The sequence below is a fragment of the Oncorhynchus keta genome, chromosome 14, assembly GCF_023373465.1.
Source record: "Oncorhynchus keta strain PuntledgeMale-10-30-2019 chromosome 14, Oket_V2, whole genome shotgun sequence".
NCBI classification, from domain to species: Eukaryota; Metazoa; Chordata; class Actinopteri; order Salmoniformes; family Salmonidae; genus Oncorhynchus; species Oncorhynchus keta.
The window spans coordinates 54859865-54885808 of NC_068434.1; the positions used below are offsets into that span (position 1 = coordinate 54859865).

The window sequence follows — 25944 nt, forward strand, 5'->3', positions numbered from 1 at the left end:
TGCCAGTGATAAGATTCACATCCAAATGTTGGGGAACTGATATGATTAAACATGAAACTATTTGTGAGAAGATGTAATGTGATGTTGGCCTTCTAAATTAAATCTATATTTTAGTATTTAGTATTTAGTAAGTCAGTGGCCATGCCCACGTGAGCACAGACATTAAGACAAAGGGAGGGAACTCCCCTTTTCCCCGAGTTCTTAATTAGGACTCGTGACAACATTTATATAGACCAGAGGACGCACGAATAGTTAAGAAATCTACAAAACTAAAGACCAGAAAACATGGAGCTGTGGCTTCTTGTTGGAATGGTTGGCAATTTAAATATAGACCAAACAGCGTGAAGCGGTGGCTACATGGCTGAGAAATGGTTTAAAACTGAAGACCAAGCAGGGTGACGGTGTGAACCGGGCGTGATGAATGATTAAGAAACTTTGAAACACTCTGAAACTTTCTCGAGTGAAGAGGAAGACTACACAGGAAAATTCAGTCTACAGCTGTTTAAGTACTTTAGTCTATTAACCTCGACCGAGAACCACAGGGAGGTACTCAGAAGGATCCATTCTAAAGAACATTTGCCTAGAACATTTGCCTAGAACATTTGCCTAGCAAATGACCATTGGTACGTCTATTTTAATAAATCGAAACTCACCAAGCAAAACAATAAAGCACAAACGAAACGTGAAGCTAACAGTGCTACAAGGCAACTAAACATAGTCAAGATCCCACAAATCACAAATGAGGAAATGGCTGCCTAAATATGATCACCAATCAGAGACAACGATAAACAGCTGTCTCTGATTGGGAACCATACCAGGCCAACATAGACAAACAAATCACCTAGATGGCCCACCCTAGTCACTATCACACCCCAACCAACATAGAGAATAAACAGCTTTCTATGGTCAGGGTGTGACAAGTATTCACATTTCCATGAGCATAGTTCTCAGCTGTATCTATGTAGTGGGTCCATTCTGTCTTTTCCGCTCTTTATCTGTCTCCACACCTTTTCATTGTCTACCAAGCCGTCATATCGAGTTTAGTCCACAAGGGATTTGAATCGCATTGTGTTAGTACCAAATAACTATATTGTTTGTGTAATTCTGTGTGATTATTTAGTTAGCTAGTAAATAAATAAATATTCTAATTTGTGTATCGCTGATTCATCATTTATGCTAGGGTTCGTGCAGACATCCAAGGATTTTGCAACACTCAGAAGGAGACTGGTAGAATATAATTAATTAATGACTGATTGATGACTGAAATGTAAGAGATATTTCTATCTATAGAGATCATTCAGAAAACGGTAACTCATGAACCTTTTCACATGTACCAACACACAGGGGTGATCATTTTACAGTTGTACCTGTAGCGTATGATCAAACCAGTGTGATTAGAACACGCATTTAGAACGTCTAGTTTCGAATGACACAACAATCAGCATTTGAGCTGGCCTGACTGTTTTTTCAGAAACATTTGCACAAACACAGTCCTTACAAAGTTATGTCCAGAATGTGAGCAGTTTATTTTTGGATGCAATGTTTAGACATTCACAGAAGTTGCTACAGGATAACACAATCATCCAAACAGGAAAAATGTAGGCTACATTTGTCCTAGCGCTAACGGAGGAAAGATTGACATAACACAAGCGGTCATATTTTTATAACTCTCGGCTGACAGAAACTACAATATTAATTAGCTAATAGAAATTACTATTTTTAATAGTTCATATCACGGGTGAGCTCACCATTGATAAAAATAATTGAGTAAAACACTTTCTAGAAATCGAAAGTAATCCGACGATGGGTCGTTTGTGCACGCCGCCATTCTTATTTTGTCACATCATCCAAAGATAATAAGAGGAGAAAATATGAGTTTGGTCTGTTTATAGTATGCATGTTGAAGGGGTTGTGTCATCTACGATCATCCACTTCTCTTCATTCACTTCCGGAAATTTACCCGAAAGATGAGTGAACCATTCCTTCACCTCATTATAACATATTTGGTCTGGCAGTTTATGTGACACCCAGAATGCATTATATAATGTCAACAAGCATGGCGTCACACATACAGTGACTTGCAAAAGTGTTCATCCCCCTTGGTGTTTTCCTATTTTGTTGCGTTACAACCTGTAATTTAAATGGATATTTATTTGGATTTCATGCAATGGACATACACAAAATATTCCAAATTGGTGAAGTGAAATTTAAAAAATCACACAAAAAAACAACTGAAAAGTGGTGTGTGCATGTGTATTCACTCCTTTTGCTATGAAGCCCCTAAATAAGATCTTGTGCAACCAATTACCTTCAGAAGTCACACAATTAGTGCAAGTCCACCTGTGTGCAATTTAAGTGTCACATGATCTCAATATATGTTCTAAAAGGCCCCAGAGTCTGCAACACCACTAAGCAAGGGGCACCACCAAGCAAGCGGCACCATGAAGACCAAGGAGCTCTTCAAACAGGTCAAGGACAAAGTTGTGGAGAAGTACAGATCAGGGTTGAGTTATAAAAAAATATCAGAAACTTTGAACAAAGAGTGGTCACAAAAAGGCATGTGGGAGACTCCCCAAACATATGGAAGACATATGGAAGAAGGTACTCTGGTCAGACGAGACTAACATTTAGCTTTTTGGCCCTCAAGGAAAACGCTATGTCTGGCACAAACCCAACACCTTCCATCACAATATTTTTCATCGGCAGGGACTGGAAAACTGGTCAGAATTGAAGGAATGAGGGATGGCGCTAAATACAGTGAAATTATTGATGGAAACCTGTTGTAGTCTACCAGAGATTTGAGACTGGGACAGGGGTTCACCTTCCAGTAGGACAATGACCCTAAGCATACTTCTAAAGCAACACTTGTGTTTTAAGAAGAAAACATTTAAATGTCTTGGAATGGCCTGGTCAAACCCCAGACTTCAATCCAATTTAGAATCTGTGGTATGACTTAAAGATTGCAGTACACCAGCGGAACCCATCCTACTTGAAGGAGCTGGAGCAGTTTTGCCTTAAAGAATGGGCAAAAATCTCAGTGGTTAGATATGCCAAGCTTATAGAGACATACCCCAAAAGACTTGCAGCTGTAATTGCTGCAAATGTGGTTCTACAAACTATTGACATTGAGGGGTGAATAGTTATGCACGCTCAAGATTTCTGTTTTTTTGTTTAACAAAAAAATATATATATATTTTCCATCTTCAAATTGGTAGGCATGTTGTGTAAATCAAATGATACAACCCCCCCAAAAAATCTGTTTTAATTCCCGGTTGTAAGGCAACAAAATAGGAAAAATGCCAAGAGGGGTGAAGACTTTCTCAAGCAACTGCAGCTGGCAAATAGCTTAGCTCATTATAATCAGTACAGCCTTCAAAAAAAGTATTTTACACACATCACATCACACAATATATGCAATAATTGTAATGCATTATTTTCACCAGTCATTGAAAATGTGAATAAAACTGTAAACAACGTTATACTCCATACATACATGAACTCAGCAACAACAACAAAAAACTTCCTCTGAATGTCAACTGCGTTTATTTTCAGCAACTTAACGTGTAAATATTTGTATTAACATAAACAACTGAGGTATAAACTGAACAAGTTCCACAGAGATGTGACTAACAGAAATTGAATCCCTGAACAAAAGGGGGTCAAAATCAAAAGTAACAGTCAGTATCTGGTGTGGCCATTAAGTACTGCAGTGCATCTCATCCTCATGCCTCCTTGCAGCATGCCTAGGGCATATTCACACAGGTGAGCAGGGACCTTGGGCATCTTTCTTTTGGTGTTTTTCAGAGTCAGTAGAAAGGCCTCTTTAGTGTCCTAAGTTTTCTTAACTTTGACCTTAATTGCGCACCTTCTGTAAGCTGTTAGTGTCTTAACGACCGTTCCACAGGTGAATGTTCATTAATTGTTTGTGGTTCATTGAACAAGCATGGGAAACAGTGTTTAAAGGATCCGCCCCTTTTTATTTATTTTTGCCTAAAATGACATACCCTAATCTAACTAGCAGCTTCATTAAATAGTACCCGCAAAACACCAGTACACAGTGAAGAGGCGACTCCGGGATGCTGGCCTTCTAGGCAGAGTTGCAAAGAAAAAATGATATGTCAGACTGGCCATCAAGAAAAGAGTAAGATGGGCAAAATAACACATTCAATGGACAGAGGAGCTCTGTCTACAAGGCCAGCATCCCGGCGTCGCCTCTTCACTGTTGACATTGAGACTTGTGTTTTGTGGGTACTATTTAATGAAGCTGTCAGTTGAGGACTTATGGGGCATCTGTATCTCAAACTAGACACTCTAATGTACTTGTCCTCTTGCTCAGTTGTGCACCGGGGCCTCCCACTCCTCTTTCTATTCTGGTTAGAGCCAGTTTGTCCTGTTCTGTAAAGGGTGTAGTACACAGCATTGAACAAGATCTTTAGTTTCTTGGAAATGTCTTACATGGAATTGCCTTCATTTCCCAGAAAGAGAATAGGCTGACAAGTTTCAGAAGAATGGTCTTTGTTTCTGGCCATTTTGAGCCTGTAATCGAACCCACAACTGCAGATGCTCCAGATACTCAACTAGTCTAAACAACGCCAGTTTTAATAAACACAACAGTTTTCAGCTGTGCTAACATAATTGCAAAAGGGTTTTCTAATAATCAATTAGCCTTTTAAAATGATAAACTCGGATTAGCTAATTGGAACACAAGAGCGATGGATGCTGATAGTGGGCCGCTATACGCTTATGTAGATTTTCCATTAAAACAAAATCCGCCGTTTCCAGCTACAATAGTAATTTACATCATTAACAATGTCTCCAATGTATTTCTGATCAATCCAATGTTATTTTAATGGACAAATAATGTGCTTTTCTTTCAAAAACAAGGACATTTCTAAGTGACCCCAAACTTTTGAACGGTAGTGTATGTATGTACATATATAAACTCAGCAAACAAAGAAATGTCCTTTTTTCAGGACCCTGTCTTTCAAAGATAATTCGTAAAAATCCAAATAACTTCACAGATCCTCATTGTAAAGGGTTTAACTGTCCTGCGTAATAATCACGTTTTGGAACACTGAGTGCATTCTGACAGCACGTGCATAAAACAACTCCCGCTGGGGGCGACCATAAGAAACATTTGGAGCTCACGTGTGAAAAGGTTAATCATGGTGCCCCAAAATTACTGATGAGTTAGTTGTTACTACGATAATTGAATTACTCATGTAAGTTAACATAGTTAATCGATTTGATAAAATAATTGTCATCACATTAATGATAGCCAAAGACATGACAGTGTCCTTTTAGTAGGGGTTTCTTTGCAGCAATTCAACCATGAAGCCCTGATTCATGCAGTCTCCTCTGAACAATTGATGTTGAGATGTGTCTGTTACTTGAACTCTGTGAAGCATTATTTGGGCTGAAATCTGAGGTGCAGTTAACACTAATGAACTTATCCTCTTCAGCAGAGGTAATTCTGGGTCTTCCCTTCCTGTGGCGATCCTCATGAGAGCCAGTGTCATTATAGTGCTTGATGGTTTTTGCGACGGCACTTGATGAAACTTTCAAAGTTCTTGAAATGTTTCGGATGTTCTTTGCTTTTTTTGAGCTGTTCTTGCCATAATATGGACTTGGTCTTTTACCAAATAGGGCAATCTTCTGTATACCACCTCTACCTTGTCACAACACAACTGATTGGCTCAAACACATTAGGGAGGAAAGAAATTCCACAAATGAACTTTATCAAGAAACACCATGTTAATTTAAATGTATTCCAGGTGACTTCCTCATTAAGCTGGTTGAGAGAATGCCAAGAGTGTGCAAAGCTGTCATCAAGGCAAAGGGTGTCTACTTTGAAGAATCAAAAATATAAAATAGATTTTGATTTGTTTAACACTTCTTTTGGTTACTACATGATTCCATATGTGTTATTTCATATGTCTTCACTATTATTCTACAATGTAGAAAATAGCACAAATAAAGAAAAGTCCTTGAATGAGTAGGTCCCGACTTTTGACTGGTACTGTAGGTTTACATAATTCCTTTTATCAAATGACAAAAAACAGAGTTTAAAGGGGAAATTAGGACATTACATTTAAAAAGTTGCCCCTATCACTCCCATTGATTTGTAACTATTAGTCGCTTAAGTTAGGTGACGCTTGTAGTGGCTGTATAACCTTTTATAGCAGTGGGCTAAATCAGGGTTCCACAGAGTGTTTCTTGGTAGTCTTAAACACATCTACTTTGAATCAAAAGTATACACCTCACACACATGGTTACAGACTTAAGAAAAGAGACACCTGTACTATGTCAAATATAGAGTTGAAATGTATTACATTTTGTGTTTGCATCCCATTATTACACTTTATATATAGTTGAAGTCGGACGTTTACATACACTTAGGTTGGAGTCATTAAAACTCATTTTTCAACCACTCCACAATGTCTTGTTAGAAAACTATAGTTTTGGCAAGTCGGTTAGGACATCTACTTTGTGCATGACACAAGTAACTGTTCCAACAATTGTTAACAGACAGATTATTTCACTTATAATTCACTGTATCACAATTCCAGTGGGTCAGAAGTTTACATACACTAAGTTGACTGTGCCTTTAAACAGCTTAGAAAGTTCCAGAAAATTATGTCATGGCTTTAGACGCTTCTGATAGGCTAATTGACATAATTTGAGTCAATTGGAGGTATACCTGTGGATGTATTTCAAGGCCTACCTTAAAACTCAAAGCCTCTTTGATTGACATCATGAGAAAATCATAAGAAATCAGCCAAGACCTCAGAAAAACAAACTTGTAGACCTCCTCGAGTCTGGTTCATCCTTGGGAGCAATTTCCAAACGTCTGAAGGTACCACGTTCATCTGTACAAACAATAGTACGCAAGTATGAACACCATGGAACCACGCAGCCTTCATACCGCTCAGGAAGGAGACACGTTCTAGGAGACACTTTCTGTCTCCTAGAGATGAACGTGCTTTGGTGCGAAAAGTGCAAATCAATCCCAGAACAACAGCAAAGGACCTTGTGACGATGCTTGAGGAAACAGGTACTTAAGTATCTATATCCACAGTAAAACGAGTTCTATATTGACATAACCTGAAAGGCTGCTAGCCAAGGAAGAAGCCACTACTCCAAAACCGCCGTAAAAAAAAGCCAGACTACGGTTTGCAGATGGGGACAAAGATCATGGAAAATGTTGTGGATATATTGAAGCAAGATCTCAAGACATCAGTCAGGAAGTTAAAGCTTGGTCGCAAATGGGTCTCCAAATGGACAATGACTCCAAGCATACTTCCAAAGTTGTGGCAAAATGGCTTAAGGACAACAAAGTCAAGGTATTGGAGTGGCCATCACAAGCCCTGACCTCAATCCTATAGAAAATGTAACATTGTGGGAAGCTTGTAGAAGGCTACCCGAAACGTTTGACCTAAGTTAAACAATTTAAAGGCAATGATACCAAATACTAATTGAGTGTATGTAAACTTCTGACCCACTGAGAATGTGATGAAAGAAATTAAAGCTGAAAAATCATTCTCTCTACTATTGTTCTGACATTTCACATCCTTAAAATAAAGTGGTGATCCTTACTGACCTAAGATATGGAATTTTTACTAGGATTAAATGTCAGGAATTGTGAAAAACGGTGTATTTGGCTATGGTGTATGTAAACGTCCGACTTCGACTGTACATCTCAGAAGACTGAAATATAACAAAACCGTTTGACAAAGAAACACTGCATTTTCGGCAGCTTCCATCTTTGTGCAACAGTTTGTGGAAGGCCCTTTCCTGTTTCAACATGACAATGCCCCCTGTACACAATGTGAGGTCCATACAGAAATGTTTGTTGGGATCGGTGTGGAAGAACTTGACTGGCCTGCACAGAGCTCTGACCTCAACCCCATTGAACACCTTTTGGATGAATTGGAACTCTGACTGCGAGCCAGGACAATTGCCCACATCATGTAACTCAGTCAAGCAGTAAAATCAGAACAGCACAGACTGTGATGAGACAAACACACACAGGCACACACACTGCATTCTCAAACACATGCTTCCACACATGCACATACATTTTAATATTGTTATTTTGCTGTATTATTGATTTTGTATTGTAAATACTGTATGTTATGGTAGAGTAGTGTGTAATAGTGTGTTGTGTTGTGTATTGTTTTATTGTATGTAATTGTGATTGGACCACAGGAAGAGTAGCTGCTGCCTTTGCAGCATCTAATCGGGATCCGGAATCAATAAAATATAAAAAATTGTACACTACTTTTCACCAGGGGCAATAGGGCTCTGGTCAAAAGTAGTGCACTATATAGGGAATATTGTGCCATTTGGGACATAAATCCATTTGGTGTCGCACCTGGAAGGGGGTGACTTTGAAGTAACTTTGAAAGAGAGAGTTATATAAGGGGTCAAAGCAATGCCTCACACTTTGAGAGGCACACAGGGACCTTAGGAGCGGAAACTGAGACAGATTGGCGTGTAACTGTATTTGTAGCTATTTATTTCGAAAGCCCATTGCTGGATGAGGAAGACCGTTTTATAGGGGCGAGAGTCTGCATTCTCTCCCTTTTTTTGTGAATCTGTGTATATGCATTTAATCTGTCTCTATGCATTTACATTCATGTTGTGGGTATTCTGTAGTTTGTTTCTGTTTTTGCAAGTGTTGAGGATCAGTCTAAAATGTAATTATCCTTCTGCTACAAGGATGCAAGCACATTAATTTACTCAAACAACCAACTTACATACAGTATAACACTGTACATTTAATATGAAAAAAAAAACATATTTTGACCTCCTTGTCATATTCAAAATGGGTCTGTTTAACTTTTGCGTCTGTGCTTTTCCATATGCTACGAAAGTCAATCATTTGTTGACATCATGTAATTATTGGAAACAACCTATCGCTAAAATGATAATTATAATTTATTGTTAATAAAGTTGTATTGAATTTATTTGCTTCAATGTGTGTATTTGGTTTTGCAGAACGGGATGATGGTGAGAGTGACAGAGAACTGTCCAGAGCTCAACTGCACCCTCAAGGAACAGATCCTACCTGACAACAGGTGCTGTAACATCTGCAAAGGTTGGTCCTTCAAATATAAAGTTGCTTGCTATTGGTTCAGCCCTCATTCCCTCTCCCCTTGCAGTATCTCATTGGCTGAGCCATCATCTTCTGCTGCCCAACATATACTGAGTATGAATCATTCCTCATCGTTGTCTACCACTGGTCCCACCCATACCCTTTGTCTTCCATTGGACCATCCCAGTAATTAACTTCTTATGGGCAGGTGTGGTGGTAGCGTCACACCTGGCCAACATCTGGTGAAATTGCAGAGAGCGAAATTAAAACTACAGATTTATAAATATTTCACTTTCATAAAATCACAAGTGTAATATATCAAAATAAAGCATAACTTCTTGTTAATCCAGCCGCTGTGTCAGATTTCAAAAAGGCTTTACTGCGACAGAACACCCTATGCGATTATCTGAGGACAGCGCCCCGCATACAAAAGCATAAAAAACATATTTCAACCAGGCAGGTGCGCCACGAAAGTCAGAAATAGCGATATAATAAATGCTTTTCCTTTGATCTTCTTCTGTTGGCACTCCAAAAGGTCCCAGATACATCACAAATGGTCATTTTGTTCGATAATGTCCTTCATTATGTCCATAAAAACTCAGTTTAGCTGGTGCGCTTCAGTGATAAATCCACCCAGTTTCCCTCCATCAAAATGCATACAAAATTAATCCCAAACGTTACTAATAAACTTTAGAGTATTTTCTATCCAAATCTACCAATTACAGTGCCTTGCGAAAGTATTCGGCCCCCTTGAACTTTGCGACCTTTTGCCACATTTGAGGCTTCAAACATGAAGATATAAAACTGTATTTTTTGAGAAGAATCAACAACAAGTGGGACACAATCATGAAGTGGAACGACATTCATTGGATATTTCAAACTTTTTTAACAAATCAAAAACGGAAAAATTGGGCGTGCAAAATTATTCAGCCCCTTAAGTTAATACTTTGTAGCACCACCTTTTGCTGCGATTACAGCTGTAAGTCGCTTGGGGTATGTCTCTATCAGTTTTGCACATCGAGAGACTGAAATGTTTTCCCATTCCTCCTTGCAAAACAGCTCGAGCTCAGTGAGGTTGGATGGAGAGCATTTGTTAACAGCAGTTTTCAGTTCTTTCCACAGCTTCTCGATTGGATTCAGGTCTGGACTTTGACTTGGCCATTCTAACACCTGGATTTTGCTTTATGTTTTGGATCATTGTCTTGTTGGAAGACAAATCTCCGTCCCAGTCTCAGGTCTTTTGCAGACTCCATCAGGTTTTCTTCCAGAATGGTCCTGTATTTGGCTCCATCCATCTTCCCATCAATTTTAACCATCTTCCCTGTCCCTGCTGAAGAAAAGCAGGCCCAAACCATGATGCTGCCACCACCATGTTTGACAGTGGGGATGGTGTGTTCAGGGTGATGAGCTGTGTTGCTTTTACGCCAAACATAACGTTTTGCATTGTTGCCAAAAAGTTCAATTTGGTCTCATCTGACCAGAGCACCTTCTTCCACATGTTTGTTGTGTCTCCCAGGTGGCTTGTGGCAAACTTTAAACAACACTTTTTATGGATATCATTAACAAATGGCTTTCTTCTTGCCACTCTTCCATAAAGGCCAGATTTGTGCAATATACGACTGATTGTTGTCCTATGGACAGAGTCTCCCACCTCAGTTGTAGATCTCTGCAGTTCATCCAGTGATCATGGGCCTCTTGGCTGCATCTCTGATCAGTCTTCTCCTTGTATGAGCTGAAAGTTTAGAGGGACGGCCAGGTCTTGGTAGAGTTGCAGTGGTCTGATACTCCTTCCATTTCAATATTATCACTTGCACAGTGCTCCTTGGGATGTTTAAAGCTTGGGAAATCTTTTTGTATCCAAATCCGGCTTTAAACTTCTTCACAACAGTATCTCGGACCTGCCTGGTGTGTTCCTTGTTCTTCATGATGCTCTCTGCGCTTTTAACGGACCTCTGAGACTATCACAGTGCAGGTGCATTTATACGGAGACTTGATTACACACAGGTGGATTGTATTTATCATCATTAGTCATTTAGGTCAACATTAGATCATTCAGAGATCCTCACTGAACTTCTGGAGAGAGTTTGCTGCACTGAAAGTAAAGGGGCTGAATAATGTTGCACGCCCAATTTTTCAGTTTTTGATTTGTTAAAAAAGTTTGAAATATCCAATAAATGTCGTTCCACTTCATGATTGTGTCCCACTTGTTGTTGATTCTTCACAAAAAACTACAGTTTTATATCTTTATGTTTGAAGCCTGAAATGTGGCAAAAGGTCGCAAAGTTCAAGGGGGCCGAATACTTTCGGAAGGCACTGTATATGCATATCCTAGCTTCTGGGCCTGAGAAACAGGCAGTTTACTTGGGCACGCTTTTCATCCGGACTTGAAAATACTGCCCCCTACCCAAGAGAGGTTAAAAAGCCCTGGCACCAATCATGAGAGCATGGAGAAGATAACAGCCAATCCCGGCTTGATGCTTGTTCGAGTGGAGCCAGTCCTGTGTCCCAAATGTCACCATATTCCCTATATAGTGCACTTATACTGTATAGTCCACAACTTTTTACCAGGGCCCATACGGCTCTGGTCAAAAGTAGTGAACTATGTAGGGAACAGGGTTACTCAAATGGCCATATTTGTCTCTTTACGTCCTACATGAATGTTTCATCCGTTGATGGTTGGAGTTCGGAGCAGAATAGTCTGTATAATATCTACCATTTTGGCAGCGAAAGGACATCCATGGGTCATTTTGTAAATAGATTGAATAGACACTAACCGTTAGAGGTAGGTGACGGTGAAACTACTGTGAATGAGAGATATGTGGAAAAAATATGCCCACCTTGGAGATTAATATGGTCAATTTCACCTGAACAAATTCTAATTAGTTAATCCAAGCCTTATCATTTGGTCTATGTATTTGGCCATTCAGTCAAACATCAGTGCAGTGCAGAGGAGAGTATTTTCCCTTTCAGTACATCTCCCACTCATAACCTGCCATTATCTCCTTGGACGAGGCCTTTTATATTGGATATATTGGATAGTCATTAAATCGGCTTATTCTACCTTTTCCATTGCACTGGGATTGGGCGATGCGTGTACACGCTGTACAGTTGTTCCTCAACTAAAAGTTTTTAGATTATGCTGCGAGATTTAGAGGTCATTTGTAGTTTAGTATGGTACCCTACAGATGCTGGTTCGAAACCCGTGCCGACTGCAACCGGGAGACCCATGAGGCGACGCACAATTGGCCCAGTGTCGCCCGGGTTAAGGGAGAGTTTGGCCGGCCTGGATGTCCTTGTCCAAAAAATAGGCACATTGGGCTTTTTGTTTCTCTCCCACTAAAAACAGAAATAAATCATTCTAAATAACAAACAGGCTTTATTTACAAATTAGTAAGAATGTCTCACCCCTTGTTCAAGAATGGCATTTTTCCCTTTATTCAGATTACAATCGCTCACTTTAGGTTATTTGAAAACAAAATAAACTCAAAAAATGTTATTTTTTAAACAAAGATGTATTATTATTATTAACCCTGAATTACAATTAGATAAAAGCCCCTTAGATATTTTCACAGATCAAGTTTGCCCTCACAAAAATGGCCCTTGGATATTTATTTAGAATCCTCCAATCCTCAAAATGAAATTATTGACGGAGAGTCACGTCATTGAAAAACATTTTTGGTGATATACTGTAGGCCTACTGAAGGCGACATGAGTGTTGAGTAATGTGCTGTTAAAAGTGTTTATTTTATTTAACCTTTACATAAAGGTCTACTTACTTTGTTGGCGTCTTGACCCAGTTTATGCCCTCATTTGCAATGCAAACCATCAAAAATTACTATGGGAATAAATGGAAGAGACAAGTGGAAGGGGGGAAAAGTGGTCCTTCTGTAGCACAGTTGGTAGAGCATGGCGCTTGTAATGCCAGGGTAGTGGGTTTGATTCCCGGGACCACCCATACGTAGAATGTATGCACACATGACTGTAAGTCGCTTTGGATAAAAGCGTCTGCTAAATGGCATATATTATTATTATATTATAAGGAACTTCTCTGTCAGCCCTGGAGGCCTTTTGAAAACATGTTTTCACAAGGGCTATTAGCAGAACAACAGACACGATGTGGTCCCAGAAACACCTCTCTGACATAGGGTCCAGCATATCTCTTCATGATGATTGGGCTCGGGCCGACACGGGCTGCTATATATAATTAACATTTCATTAATTATTTATTTGACATATTTTCTCATTGTTTTGTGATCAAAAAATAAAATGAACATTTAAATTAAATTATTTAAAAGTCCTGTTTAAGTAGTATTTTAGTATTTTGATACTTTGTGCAAGGCAATAATCAGCATTAAACAATTTGTGGATGGGACCTCCTGAGTGGCGCAGTGGTCTAAGACACTGCATTGCTAAAGATGCTAGTTCGATACCCGTCCCGGCCGCGACTGGGACACCCATGAGGCGACACACAATTGGCCCAGCGTCGTCCGGGTTAGTGGAGGGTTTGACCAGGCGGTGGGCTTTTTATTTCTCTCCTTCTAAAAACAGGGACAGAAAACAACCATAGCAAACTGTGAATTCTGGCACACCCCCTTTCCCCATTAGGCCACATGGCGCACCCCCAATATCAACGTGCACATGGGCCTATTTATATAATGAGTATGAATTTGGAGGGCAGAAATTATTAAATATTAAAGCAGTAGAGTTTTAAGAATTTTGTGTGTTCAATTATTTGTGACATTGTTGTATTTATGTTATTCTCTTAGTGCTGTAGCCTACTCCCGACCGGTCAAGTTGTACAGCGCCATATTTTCTGACCATTTAATTTTGTATTTTTCTTGGAATAGAAACACCATAATATTAATCAAATGATTTAAGCTCAGTTTCTTAAAATCAATCCCATCTACTATGTTCTTACAAAAAAAATATTTTAAATTCTCTAGTACAGCCAATATTGAAGACTGTCAAATGCTTCTCAAAGATGCCCTCTGGTGCTCAAACTAACACTAACTAGCATTAATGGCTGACAACAAAATAACGTGCCATGGAATTCTGCACAGCTTTCTGGTCTTGACCATTGTGGAGAGGTTGGAGTCTTTGATTGAGTGTGTGGACAGGTGTCTTTTATACATGTAACGAGTTCAAACAGGTGCAGTTAATACAGGTAATGAGTGGAGAACAGGAGGGATTCTTAAAGAAAAACTAACAGGTCTGTGAGAACCGGAATTGTTACTGGTTGGTAGGTGATCAAATACTTATGTCATGCAATAAAATGCAAATTAATTACTTAAAAATCATACAATGTGATTTTCTGGATTTTTGTTTTAGATTCCGTCTCTCACAGTTGAAGTGTACCTATGATAAAAATGACAGACCTCTACATGCTTTGTAAGTAGGAAAACCTGCTAAATCTGCAGTGTGTCAAATGCTTGTTCTCCCCACTGTATCACCTTGCCCTCTACCCCTTGATACAAAACAACATCATACATCACAATAACCAAAACCTCACCACTTCAACAACCGTATATCCAACCCATCGTCCCCAGCTATACAGACGGCCTCACCAACACACCATATCTCCTGGAACATCTCCACACTTTTTATCATTTTATAGAACTCAAATTCCACTCTAAGGCGCGCAGAGAACATCCCATTAAATAATAGTAGAGGGTCTGTTATCCTCCCACCTTTGACCCTGTTCCCCCTTGTTAGCCAAATAACCAACTTTGCCTGAGCAAACAAAAATGTAAACACACATTTGGCCTTTTCCTTATTCAAATACCTGTACTCCATTTATAAACACCCCAACAGTAAACTCCACCCCCTACCTCTCACACAGACATTCCAACAGATACATTAATTCCATTAACTTGGCTCACACAGAAAACACGATGCACAGTTTCACTCGTGACACAGAAAGGACACCCCTGTCCGACTCCCGGGTCGCCCAATTCCAACCAGCTATTAGTGGCCAGGTCTCCATGTAGAACCCTCCACTGGAGGTCCCCTGATATCTTTGGTACTGGGAGTTTGTAGAGCCTCTCCATCTAAAACGCACCACACTCTCTGCCACGCATATCCCCTACCACTGATGTGCCTTCACTCCTGTTAGGCTCCTAATGTTCCTCACTTTAATGCAGAGGTTGTAGAGGGCTTGGAGTGTTAAAATGTAACAAGTCCTCCATACCCCCTTGCCAGTTTCCTGTCTTTGCTGTCATCTGCAGTGGTGGAAGCATTGTGGCCCCTCCCCCTTTGGCTGCGCCAACGCCCCCCTTACCGGCTCACACAGTGCCTCCTGGACCTCCCCCAGGAATTTCTTCCAGCAGCCTAATATACAGTATGTTAGTCCTGTATGTTGTGCCAGGTATTCCGAGGCTTTAAACCCCTCCGCAGCCGAAGTCACCCAGTAAACCTGCTCCCATCAGTCGCTTCTGCAGGGTGGCCGATTGAACTGATCTCAAAAGGATTTCTAGATTGTGGAAGATAGGCTCCTCCCACACCCACAGCCCAGGCTACAAACCGCCTTCTCGTGTGGTCCTTAGCCGCTGCCAGGCTCTCAGCACTGCAGAGTAAAAATCAGAGAGACCTGCTGTACTCAGCCTCTCCAGCCTCATGAGGAACAGCTGCCGGTCCAACCCTAATCTATCAGCATGCATGCTGGTTCCCTCCAGCCGACATCAGTATGGTACATCAGTCTCTGTGCCACCTTTAGTTGTAATGCAGCCACCCTGTTCTCCAGTTCTACCAGGCCCTGTCCTCAATCATAGACAGACATGGGGGGGGGGGGTTATGCCACAGACAATTTATGCCACAGGAAGAATGCCACCCGGTTGTTGATTATCAGCACCCTCCCCCTACTTGGGACAGAAGCCACCTGGCCAGTCTTGACACCACTGCCTGTGACAGCCCCTGTCAGTCCTTCCTGACCCACCTCTCTGAGCCCAGGTACACCCCCAAAATGTTAAGCCCTTCACAACTCCACTGGAAACCCCCTGAAAGCAGAGGGGGGCCCTATCCCTCCATGCTATGCATAACATAGTTTTGCTCTGTTATAAGTAAGGACAGAGCCATCCATAAGCCTCTCAACTACAAAAACCGCCTAGAATGCACTGAAAGAGAACAACAGAGAGACAGATAGAGCGAATGTAGAATTCTATTAGATCCCTAAGCATTGAGGTTCAGAGGGGGGTTTCACAGAGAGTTGGACTGGCACTACTCATTACTGGGAATGAAGGGATAGATGGGTTCAGATCAAGAGAGGAGACGACCGAGTCGTCTACTGTACATGCAGGCCTGTGTCTGCCTGCCTGCCTGCCTGTGTCTGTCAGTCATCAGTCTGTCTGTCTGGTTGTCTGGTAGATTGGCTGTCTGTCTGTGTGCACCTGTTTAATGGATTACACTCACTCTTCTCAGCAGGCATTTTTCCTGTAGATTATTTATTTTATATGTGTGTTTGTCTGGGGAAAGCTACGAACTCAAAGCATTGCACAAAATCATAGCGTTTCCATGCCACATTCTATTCTCTTGGTACTATAGTTTTGTGAACTTTGAGTTTGTGTTAGAATTCCCCAATTCCTGAAAATTAGATTTTGGGTTACAAGCTTTTTCCAGGAATGCTGGCTCATTTTCTACCTCACCACTTCGCCCAACCCCACTGTCAGCACCCTGTTTGATCTCAGTCAAACCCAGACTATTGAGTCCGAAGTTTGTCCCCCTCTCTCCCAGGCTATGACTTCTGCGCAGAGGGACTCATTTGTGGGGAAAATTCGGAGTGTAAAAACCGGAATACCAGAGCTGAGTGTGAGTGCAAGAGCGGCTTTGCCTCCATCCATGGGGACTCCACATACTGTGAAGGTAGGAAGCTGTGAACTATTTGACTGGGTCTTTGGGTAGAAGACTCTGAACTATCTGGGTATATGACGGGTAGACTTAGAGCTTGTTTTGTGTATGTGGAAGATGTATTTCTTTATTGCAAAGAGGACTAGGAGAAGAGTGAAGTTGCCCCTGCATGCTGATCTTGGAACATTTTAGCATTTCCCCCACTAATGGTTAAGGTTGTGGGAGGGGAAGCCGATCCTAGATCTGTACCTAGATTCCTGAATTATAGTGAATTATATTATCTCTATGGTTGAGTGGATATGTTGGCATGTGAGATGCCTGGCCCATTCCATACAGTAGATGCCTGAGAGAGAGAGCTTGGCTGATGAGATTTTCAACTACCTCTGGCTTTAGCAGGACATTTCAGAAACAACATGTATTTGTATTTATTTGTATTTAAGGCAGCAGCTACTCTTCCTGAGGTCCAAAATCATTAAGGCACTTACATTACATAAAACAAAATATAAAGCAGTTCATCATATAACATGAATACACCACTACATATCTACAATACAACATGTATAATACCACCATACAACAATATTACAATGTATGTGTGTAGAGAGTGTGTGTGCTAGCGCTTGTGTGTGCATGTGTGTGTAAGTACCTTTGTGTGTGTCTCTTCACAGTCCCTGCTGTTCCATAAGGTGTATTGTTACCTGTTTTTTTTATCTGATTCTACTGCTTGAATCAGTTACCTGATGTGGAATAGAGTTCCATGTAGTCATGGCTCTATGTAGTACCGTGTGCCTCCCATAGTCTGTTCTGGACTTGGGGATTGTGAAGTGACCTCTGGTGTTATGTCTTGTGGGGTGTGCATGGGTGTCCGAGCTGTGTGCTAGCTCGGTACATTCAGCTTGTTAACACTTCTTACAAAAACCAGTAGTGATGAAGTCAATCTCTCCTCCACTTTGAGGCATGAGAAATTGACATGCATATAACATTTACATTACATTTAAGTCATTTAGCAGACACTCTTATCCAGAGCGACTTACAAATTGGTGCATTACCTTATGACATCCAGTGGAACAGCCACTTTACAATAGTGCATCTAAATCTTTTAGGGGGGGGGGGAGTGAGAAGGATTACTTATCCTATCCTAGGTATTCCTTAAAGAGGTGGGGTTTCAGGTGTCTCCGTAAGGTGGTGATTGACTCCGCTGTCCTGGCGTCGTGAGGGAGTTTGTTCCACCATTGGGGGCCAGAGCAGCGAACAGTTTTGACTGGGCTGAGCGGGAACTGTACTTCCTCAGTGGTAGGGAGGCGAGCAGGCCAGAGGTGGATGAACGCAGTGCCCTTGTTTGGGTGTAGGGCCTGATCAGAGCCTGGAGGTACTGAGGTGCCGTTCCCCTCACAGCTCCGTAGGCAAGCACCATGGTCTTGTAGCGGATGCGAGCTTCAACTGGAAGCCAGTGGAGAGAGCGGAGGAGCGGGGTGACGTGAGAGAACTTGGGAAGGTTGAACACCAGACGGGCTGCGGCGTTCTGGATGAGTTGTAGGGGTTTAATGGCACAGGCAGGGAGCCCAGCCAACAGCGAGTTGCAGTAATCCAGACGGGAGATGACAAGTGCCTGGATTAGGACCTGCGCCGCTTCCTGTGTGAGGCAGGGTCGTACTCTGCGGATGTTGTAGAGCATGAACCTACAGGAACGGGCCACCGCCTTGATGTTAGTTGAGAACGACAGGGTGTTGTCCAGGATCACGCCAAGGTTCTTAGCGCTCTGGGAGGAGGACACAATGGAGTTGTCAACCGTGATGGCGAGATCATGGAACGGGCAGTCCTTCCCCGGGAGGAAGAGCAGCTCCGTCTTGCCGAGGTTCAGCTTGAGGTGGTGATCCGTCATCCACACTGATATGTCTGCCAGACATGCAGAGATGCGATTCGCCACCTGGTCATCAGAAGGGGGAAAGGAGAAGATTAATTGTGTGTCGTCTGCATAGCAATGATAGGAGAGACCATGTGAGGTTATGACAGAGCCAAGTGACTTGGTGTATAGCGAGAATAGGAGAGGGCCTAGAACAGAGCCCTGGGGGACACCAGTGGTGAGATCGCGTGGTGAGGAGACAGATTCTCGCCACGCCACCTGGTAGGAGCAACCTGTCAGGTAGGACGCAATCCAAGCGTGGGCCGCGCCGGAGATGCCCAACTCGGAGAGGGTGGAGAGGAGGATCTGATGGTTCACAGTATCGAAGGCAGCCGACAGGTCTAGAAGGATGAGAGCAGAGGAGAGAGAGTTAGCTTTAGCTTTAATTCATGTTAGCTCCCAGTGTACTTTAAAGGTCCAGATGTGCTGCCCTGTTCTGAACCAATAGTCCTTCTTTGTGGCACCTGACCACACCACTGAACTGTAGTCCAGGTGTGACAAAACTAAGGCCCGTTGGACCTGCCTTGTTGATAGTGTTAAGAAGTGCTTCTCGCCATCTTAGCTACTGTTTTATCAATATGTTTTGACCATGACAGTTTACAGTCCAGGGTTACTCCAAGCAGTTTATTCACCTCAAAGAGCTCATTTTCCACATGATTCCTTACACAATTCCAATCAAATAAAATCAATAAAATCAAATCAAATTGTATTTGTCACATACACATGGTTATCAGATGTTAATGCGAGTGTAGCGAAATGCTTGTGCTTCTAGTTCCGACAATGCAGTGATAACCAACAAGTAATCTAACTAACAATTCCAAAACTACTGTCTTATACACAATGTAAGGGGATAAAGAATATGTACATAAGGATATATGAATGAGTGATGGTACAGGGCAGCATACAGTAGATGGTATCGAGTACAGTATAGACATATGAGATGAGTATGTAGACAAAGTAAACAAAGTGGCATAGTTAAAGTGGCTAGTGATACATGTATTACATAAGGATGCAGTCGATGATATAGAGTACAGTATATACGTATGCATATGAGATGAATAATGTAGGGTAAGTAACATATATATATATATATATTTACATCATTTCCCATCAATTCCCATTATTAAAGTGGCTGGAGTTGAGTCAGTGTGTTGGCAGCAGCCACTCAATGTTAGTGGTGGCTGTTTAACAGTCTGATGGCCTTGAGATAGAAGCTGTTTTTCAGTCTCTCGGTCCCAGCTTTGATGCACCTGTACTGACCTCGCCTTCTGGATGATAGCGGGGTGAACAGGCAGTGGCTTGGGTGGTTGATGTCCTTGATGATCTTTATGGCCTTCCTGTAACATCGGGTGGTGTAGGTGTCCTGGAGGGCAGGTAGTTTGCCCCCGGTGATGCGTTGTGCAGACCTCACTACCCTCTGGAGAGCCTTATGGTTGATGGCGGAGCAGTTGCCGTACCAGGCGGTGATACAGCCCGCCAGGATGCTCTCGATTGTGCATCTGTAGAAGTTTGTGAGTGCTTTTGGTGACAAGCCAAATTTCTTCAGCCTCCTGAGGTTGAAGAGGCGCTGCTGCGCCTTCTTCACGACGCTGTCAGTGTGAGTGGACCAATTCAGTTTGTCTGTGATGTGTATGCTGAGGAACTTAAAACTTGCTACCCTCTCCACTACTGTTCCATCGATGTGGATAGGGGGGTGTTCCCTCTGCTGTTTCCTGAAGTCCACAATCATCTCCTTAGTTTTGTTGACGTTGAGTGTGGGGTTATTTTCATTTACATTTACATTTAAGTCATTTAGCAGATTTTCCTGACACCACACTCCGAGGGCCCATACCACCTCCCTGTAGGCCGTCTCGTCGTTGTTGGTAATCAAGCCTACCACTGTTGTGTCGTCCGCAAACTTGATGAATGAGTTGGAGGCGTGCGTGGCCACGCAGTCGTGGGTGAACAGGGAGTACAGGAGAGGGCTCAGAACGCACCCTTGTGGGGCCCCCGTGTTGAGGATCAGCGGGGAGGAGATGTTGTTGCCTACCCTCACTACCTGGGGGCGGCCCGTCAGGAAGTCCAGTCCCCAGTTGCACAGGGCGGGGTCGAGACCCAGGGTCTCGAGCTTGATGACGAGCTTGGAGGGTACTATGGTGTTGAATGCCGAGCTGTAGTCGATGAACAGCATTCTCACATAGGTATTCCTCTTGTCCAGGTGGGTTAGGGCAGTGTGCAGTGTGGTTGAGATTGCATCGTCTGTGGACCTATTTGGGCGGTAAGCAAATTGGAGTGGGTCTAGGGTGTCAGGTAGGGTGGAGGTGATATGGTCCTTGACTAGTCTCTCAAAGCACTTCATGATGACGGAAGTGAGTGCTACGGGGCGGTAGTCGTTTAGCTCAGTTACCTTAGCTTTCTTGGGAACAGGAACAATGGTGGCCCTCTTGAAGCATGTGGGAACAGCAGACTGGTATAGGGATTGATTGAATATGTCCGTAAACACACCGGCCAGCTGGTCTGCGCATGCTCTCAATTTTGTTGAGGTTTAGGGTTTAGTGAATGATTTGTCTCAAGTACAAATGCTTTTAGTTTTTGAAATATTTGCCATCCATTCTGAAACTAACTGCAGCTCTTTAAGTGTTGCAGTCATTTCAGTAGCTGTAGTAGCTGACGTGTATAGTGTTGAGTCATCTGCATACATATAGTGCTTTGAAAAAGTATTTGCCCCCTTCCTGATTTCTTATTTTTTTGCACATTCGTCACACTTAAATGTTTCAGATCATCAAACAAATTTACAGTGCCTTGCGAAAGTATTCGGCCCCCTTGAACTTTGCGACCTTTTGCCACATTTCAGGCTTCAAACATAAACATATAAAACTGTATTTTTTTATGAAGAATCAACAACAAATGGGACACAATCATGAAGTGGAACGACATTTATTGGATATTTCAAACTTTTTTAACAAATCAAAAACTGAAAAATTGGGCGTGCAAAATGATTCAGCCCCCTTAAGTTAATAGTTTGTAGCGCCACCTTTTGCTGTGATTACAGCTGTGAGTCGCTTGGGGTATGTCTCTATCAGTTTTGCACATCGAGAGACTGACATTTTTTCCCATTCCTCCTTGCAAAACAGCTTGAGCTCAGTGAGGTTGGATGGAGAGCATTTGTGAACAGCAGTTTTCAGTTCTTTCCACAGATTCTCGATTGGATTCAGGTCTGGACTTTGACTTGGCCATTCTAACACCTGGATATGTTTATTTTTGAACCATTCCATTGTAGATTTTGCTTTATGTTTTGGATCATTGTCTTGTTGGAAGACAAATCTCTGTCCCAGTCTCAGGTCTTTTGCAGACTCCATCAGGTTTTCTTCCAGAATGGTCCTGTATTTGGCTCCATCCATCTTCCCATCAATTTTAACCATCTTAACTTTCCCTGCTGAAGAAAAGCAGGCCCAAACCATGATGCTGCCACCACCATGTTTGACAGTGGAGATGGTGTGATCAGGGTGATGAACTGTGTTGCTTTTACGCCAAACATAACGTTTTGCATTGTTGCCAAAAAGTTCCATTTTGGTTTCATCTGACCAGAGCACCTTCTTCCACATGTTTGGTGTGTCTCCCAGGTGGCTTGTGGCAAACTTTAAACAACACTTTTTATGGATATCTTTAAGAAATGGCTTTCTTCTTGCCACTCTTCCATAAAGGCCAGATTTGTGCAATATACGACTGATTGTTGTCCTATGGACAGAGTCTCCCACCTCAGCTGTAGATCTCTGCAGTTCATCCAGAGTGATCATGGGCCTCTTGGCTGCATCTCTGATCAGTCTTCTCCTTGTATGAGCTGAAAGTTTAGAGGGATGGCCAGGTCTTGGTAGATTTGCAGTGGTCTGATACTCCTTCCATTTCAATATTATCGCTTGCACAGTGCTCCTTGGGATGTTTAAAGCTTGGGAAATATTTTTGTATCCAAATCCGGCTTTAAACTTCTTCACAACAGTATCTTGGACCTGCCTGGTGTGTTCCTTGATCTTCATGATGCTCTCTGCGCTTTTAACGGACCTCTGAGACTATCACAGTGCAGGTGCATTTATACGGAGACTTGATTACACACAGGTGGATTGTATTTATCATCATTAGTCATTTAGGTCAACATTGGATCATTCAGAGATCCTCACTGAACTTCTGGAGAGAGTTTGCTGCACTGAAAGTAAAGGGGCAGAATAATTTTGCACGCCCAATTTTTCAGTTTTCGATTTGTTAAAAAAGTTTGAAATATCCAATAAATGTCGTTACACTTCATGATTGTGTCCCACTTGTTGTTGATTCTTCAGAAAAAATACAGTTTTATATCTTTATGTTTGAAGCCTGAAATGTGGCATAAGGTCACAAAGTTCAAGGGGGCCAAATACTTTCGCAAGGCACTGTAAATATTACACAAAGATAAGTAAATGTAGTTTTTAAATTATGATTTTATTTATTCAGGGTAAGAATTAATTGCCCCCTAAACCTAATAACTGCTTGTGCCACCCTCGTTTGCAATAACTGGCAATGAGTCTTTCACATTGCTGTGGAGGAATTTTGGCCCACTCTGCTTTGCAGAATTGTTTTAATTCAGCCACATTGGTGGGTTTTCGAGCATGAACCGCCTTTTTAAGGTCACGACACAGCATCTCAATCGGATTCAAGTCCGGACTTTGACTAGGCCACTCCAAAACCTTCATTTAGTTTTTTTAAGCCTTTCAGAGTTGGACTTGCTGCTGTGTTTTGCATCCTTGTCCTGCTGCAGAACCCAAGTGCGCTTCAGCTTGAGGTCAGAAACTGAACGGACACTCTAGTTCAGGATTTTTTGGTAGAGAGCAGAATTCATGGTTCCATCAATCACGGAAAGTTGTCCAGGTCCTGAAGCAGCAAAGTGGCCCCAGGCCATCACACTAACACCACCATATTTGACTGTTGGTATGATGTTCTTTTTCTGAAATGCTTTGTTACTTTTAAGCCAGATGTAACGGGACGCACGCACACCTTCCAAAAAGTTCAACTTTTGTCTCATCAGTCCACAGAATACTTCCCCTAAAGTCTTGGGGATCATCAATATGTTTTTTAACAAAAGTGAGATGAGTCTTTATGTCCTTTTAGGTCAGCAGCTGTTTTCACCTTGGAACTCTGCCATGGATGCCATTTTTGCCCAGTCTCTTTCTTATGGTTGAGTCATGAACACTGACCGTAACTGAGGCAAATGAGGCCTGCAGTTCTTTAGATGTTGTTGTGGGTTCTTTTGTGACCTCTTGGATGAGTCGTCGCTGCGCTCTTGGGGTAATTTTGGTAGGCTGGCCACTCCTGGTAAGGTACACCACTGTTCCAAATGTTCTCCATTTGTGGATAATGGCTCTCATCGTGGTTCGCTGGAGTCTCAAAGATTTAGAAATGGCTTTGTAACCCTTTCCAGACTGATAGATGTCAATTACTTTGTTTCTTATCTGTTCCTGAATTTCTTTGGACCGCGGCATGATGTCTTGCTTTTTGAGATCTTTTGGCCTACTTGTCAGACAGATTCTATTTAAGTGATTTCTTGATTCAACAGGTCTGGGTGTGGCTCTTGAAATTGAACTCAACTTTCCAAAAAATGTGATTAACCTCTCTGGTACAAGTGGGACGCTAGCATCCCACCTCGACAACAGCCAGTGAATTTGCAGGGTGCCAAATTCAAAACAACAGAAATCCCATAATAAAAATGTCTCAAACATACAAGTATTTTACACCATTTTAAAGATAAACGTCTTGTAAATCCAGACACAGTGTCCGATTTCAAATAGGCTTTAAGGCGAAAGCTCACCAAACAATTATGTTAGGTTAGCACTTAGTCACAGAAAACCATACAGCCATTTTCCAGCCAAGGCTAGGGCTCAGAAAAGTCATAAATAGCGATTAAATAAATCACTAACCTTTGATGATCTTCATCAGATGGCACATGACTTCATGTTACACAATAAATGTGCGTTTTGTTTGAGAAAGTTTATCTTTATGTCCAAGAAAACTCATTTGAAATTGGTGTGTTATGTTCAGAAATGCATTGTCTCAAACAAACATCCGGTGAAAGTGCAGAGAGCCACATCAAATACCAGAAATACTCATCATAAACATTGATAAAACATACATGTGTTAAACATACGAATACAGATAAACTTCTCCTTAATGCAACCGCTATGTCAGATTACCAAAAGGCTTAACGGCGAAAGCAGCACCCCTTGCGATTATGTTAGCTCAGCTCCTATTCACAGAAACCCATACAATCATTTTCCAACCAAGGAAAGTGTCAAAAAAGTCAGAAATAGCATTAACATTAATCACTTAACTTTGATGATCTTCATCTGGTGGCACTCCCAGGTCTCCATGTTAGACAACAAATGTTGGTTTTGTTCGATAAAGTTCATCTTTATGTCCAAAAACCTCAGTTTTGTTTGTGCGTTTAGTTCAGAAATCCAAAGGCACAATGTGCGCTCTCAACACCAAGACGAACAGTCAAAAATGTACAATAAAAGATAGTAGAAACATGTCAAACGATGTATAAAATCAAGCCTCAGGTTGTTTTTGTCATACATAATCAATACTATTTCAACCAGACAAAAGCTTTGTCAATGGAAAAGGAAAACAAGAAATGTGCGCTCCCGATCACGTGCTTGGTTCATGTCTGGAAATTTCCACTGTCCTCTCATTTAAAGCGGTGTATCTCCCCCATTTTTCAGAGTAAAAGCCTGAAACAGTGCCTAAAGACTGGTCACATGTTGAGGAAGCCATAGAGATCGTGAACTGGGTCTTGTCTTTGTATGGTGGATAGGCTTTCAATGGAAAAACAGCCTTTCAAAATAATAGTACTTCCTGGTTTGATTTACCTCGGGTTTTCGCCTACCATATCAGTTCTGTTATACTCAGACATTATTTTAACGGCTTTGGAAACTTTAGAGTGTTTTCTATCCATGTCTACTAATTATATGCATATACCGCCCCCTGCCCAAGAACTGTTAAAACATTTTTTGAGTGGGCAGCTTGATGAAGCCGGTCAATATTTATATCACACAGAAAACATACTGTTGATATCACATATAGTTGAAGTCGGAAGTTTACATAC

The 25944-nt window shown here is 41.7% G+C and overlaps 1 protein-coding gene across 1 annotated transcript in view; it reads left to right on the forward strand.

The window, feature by feature from the left end:
- The window catches only part of LOC118393628 (protein kinase C-binding protein NELL1-like), a 398605-nt gene that overhangs the window by 162028 nt on the left and 210633 nt on the right, over nt 1-25944 (forward strand). Inside the window, exons 11-12 of the mRNA XM_052461927.1 lie at nt 9001-9100; nt 16823-16951. Coding sequence (XP_052317887.1) covers nt 9001-9100; nt 16823-16951 — 229 coding nt within the window. The remainder of the gene's footprint in view (nt 1-9000; nt 9101-16822; nt 16952-25944) is intronic.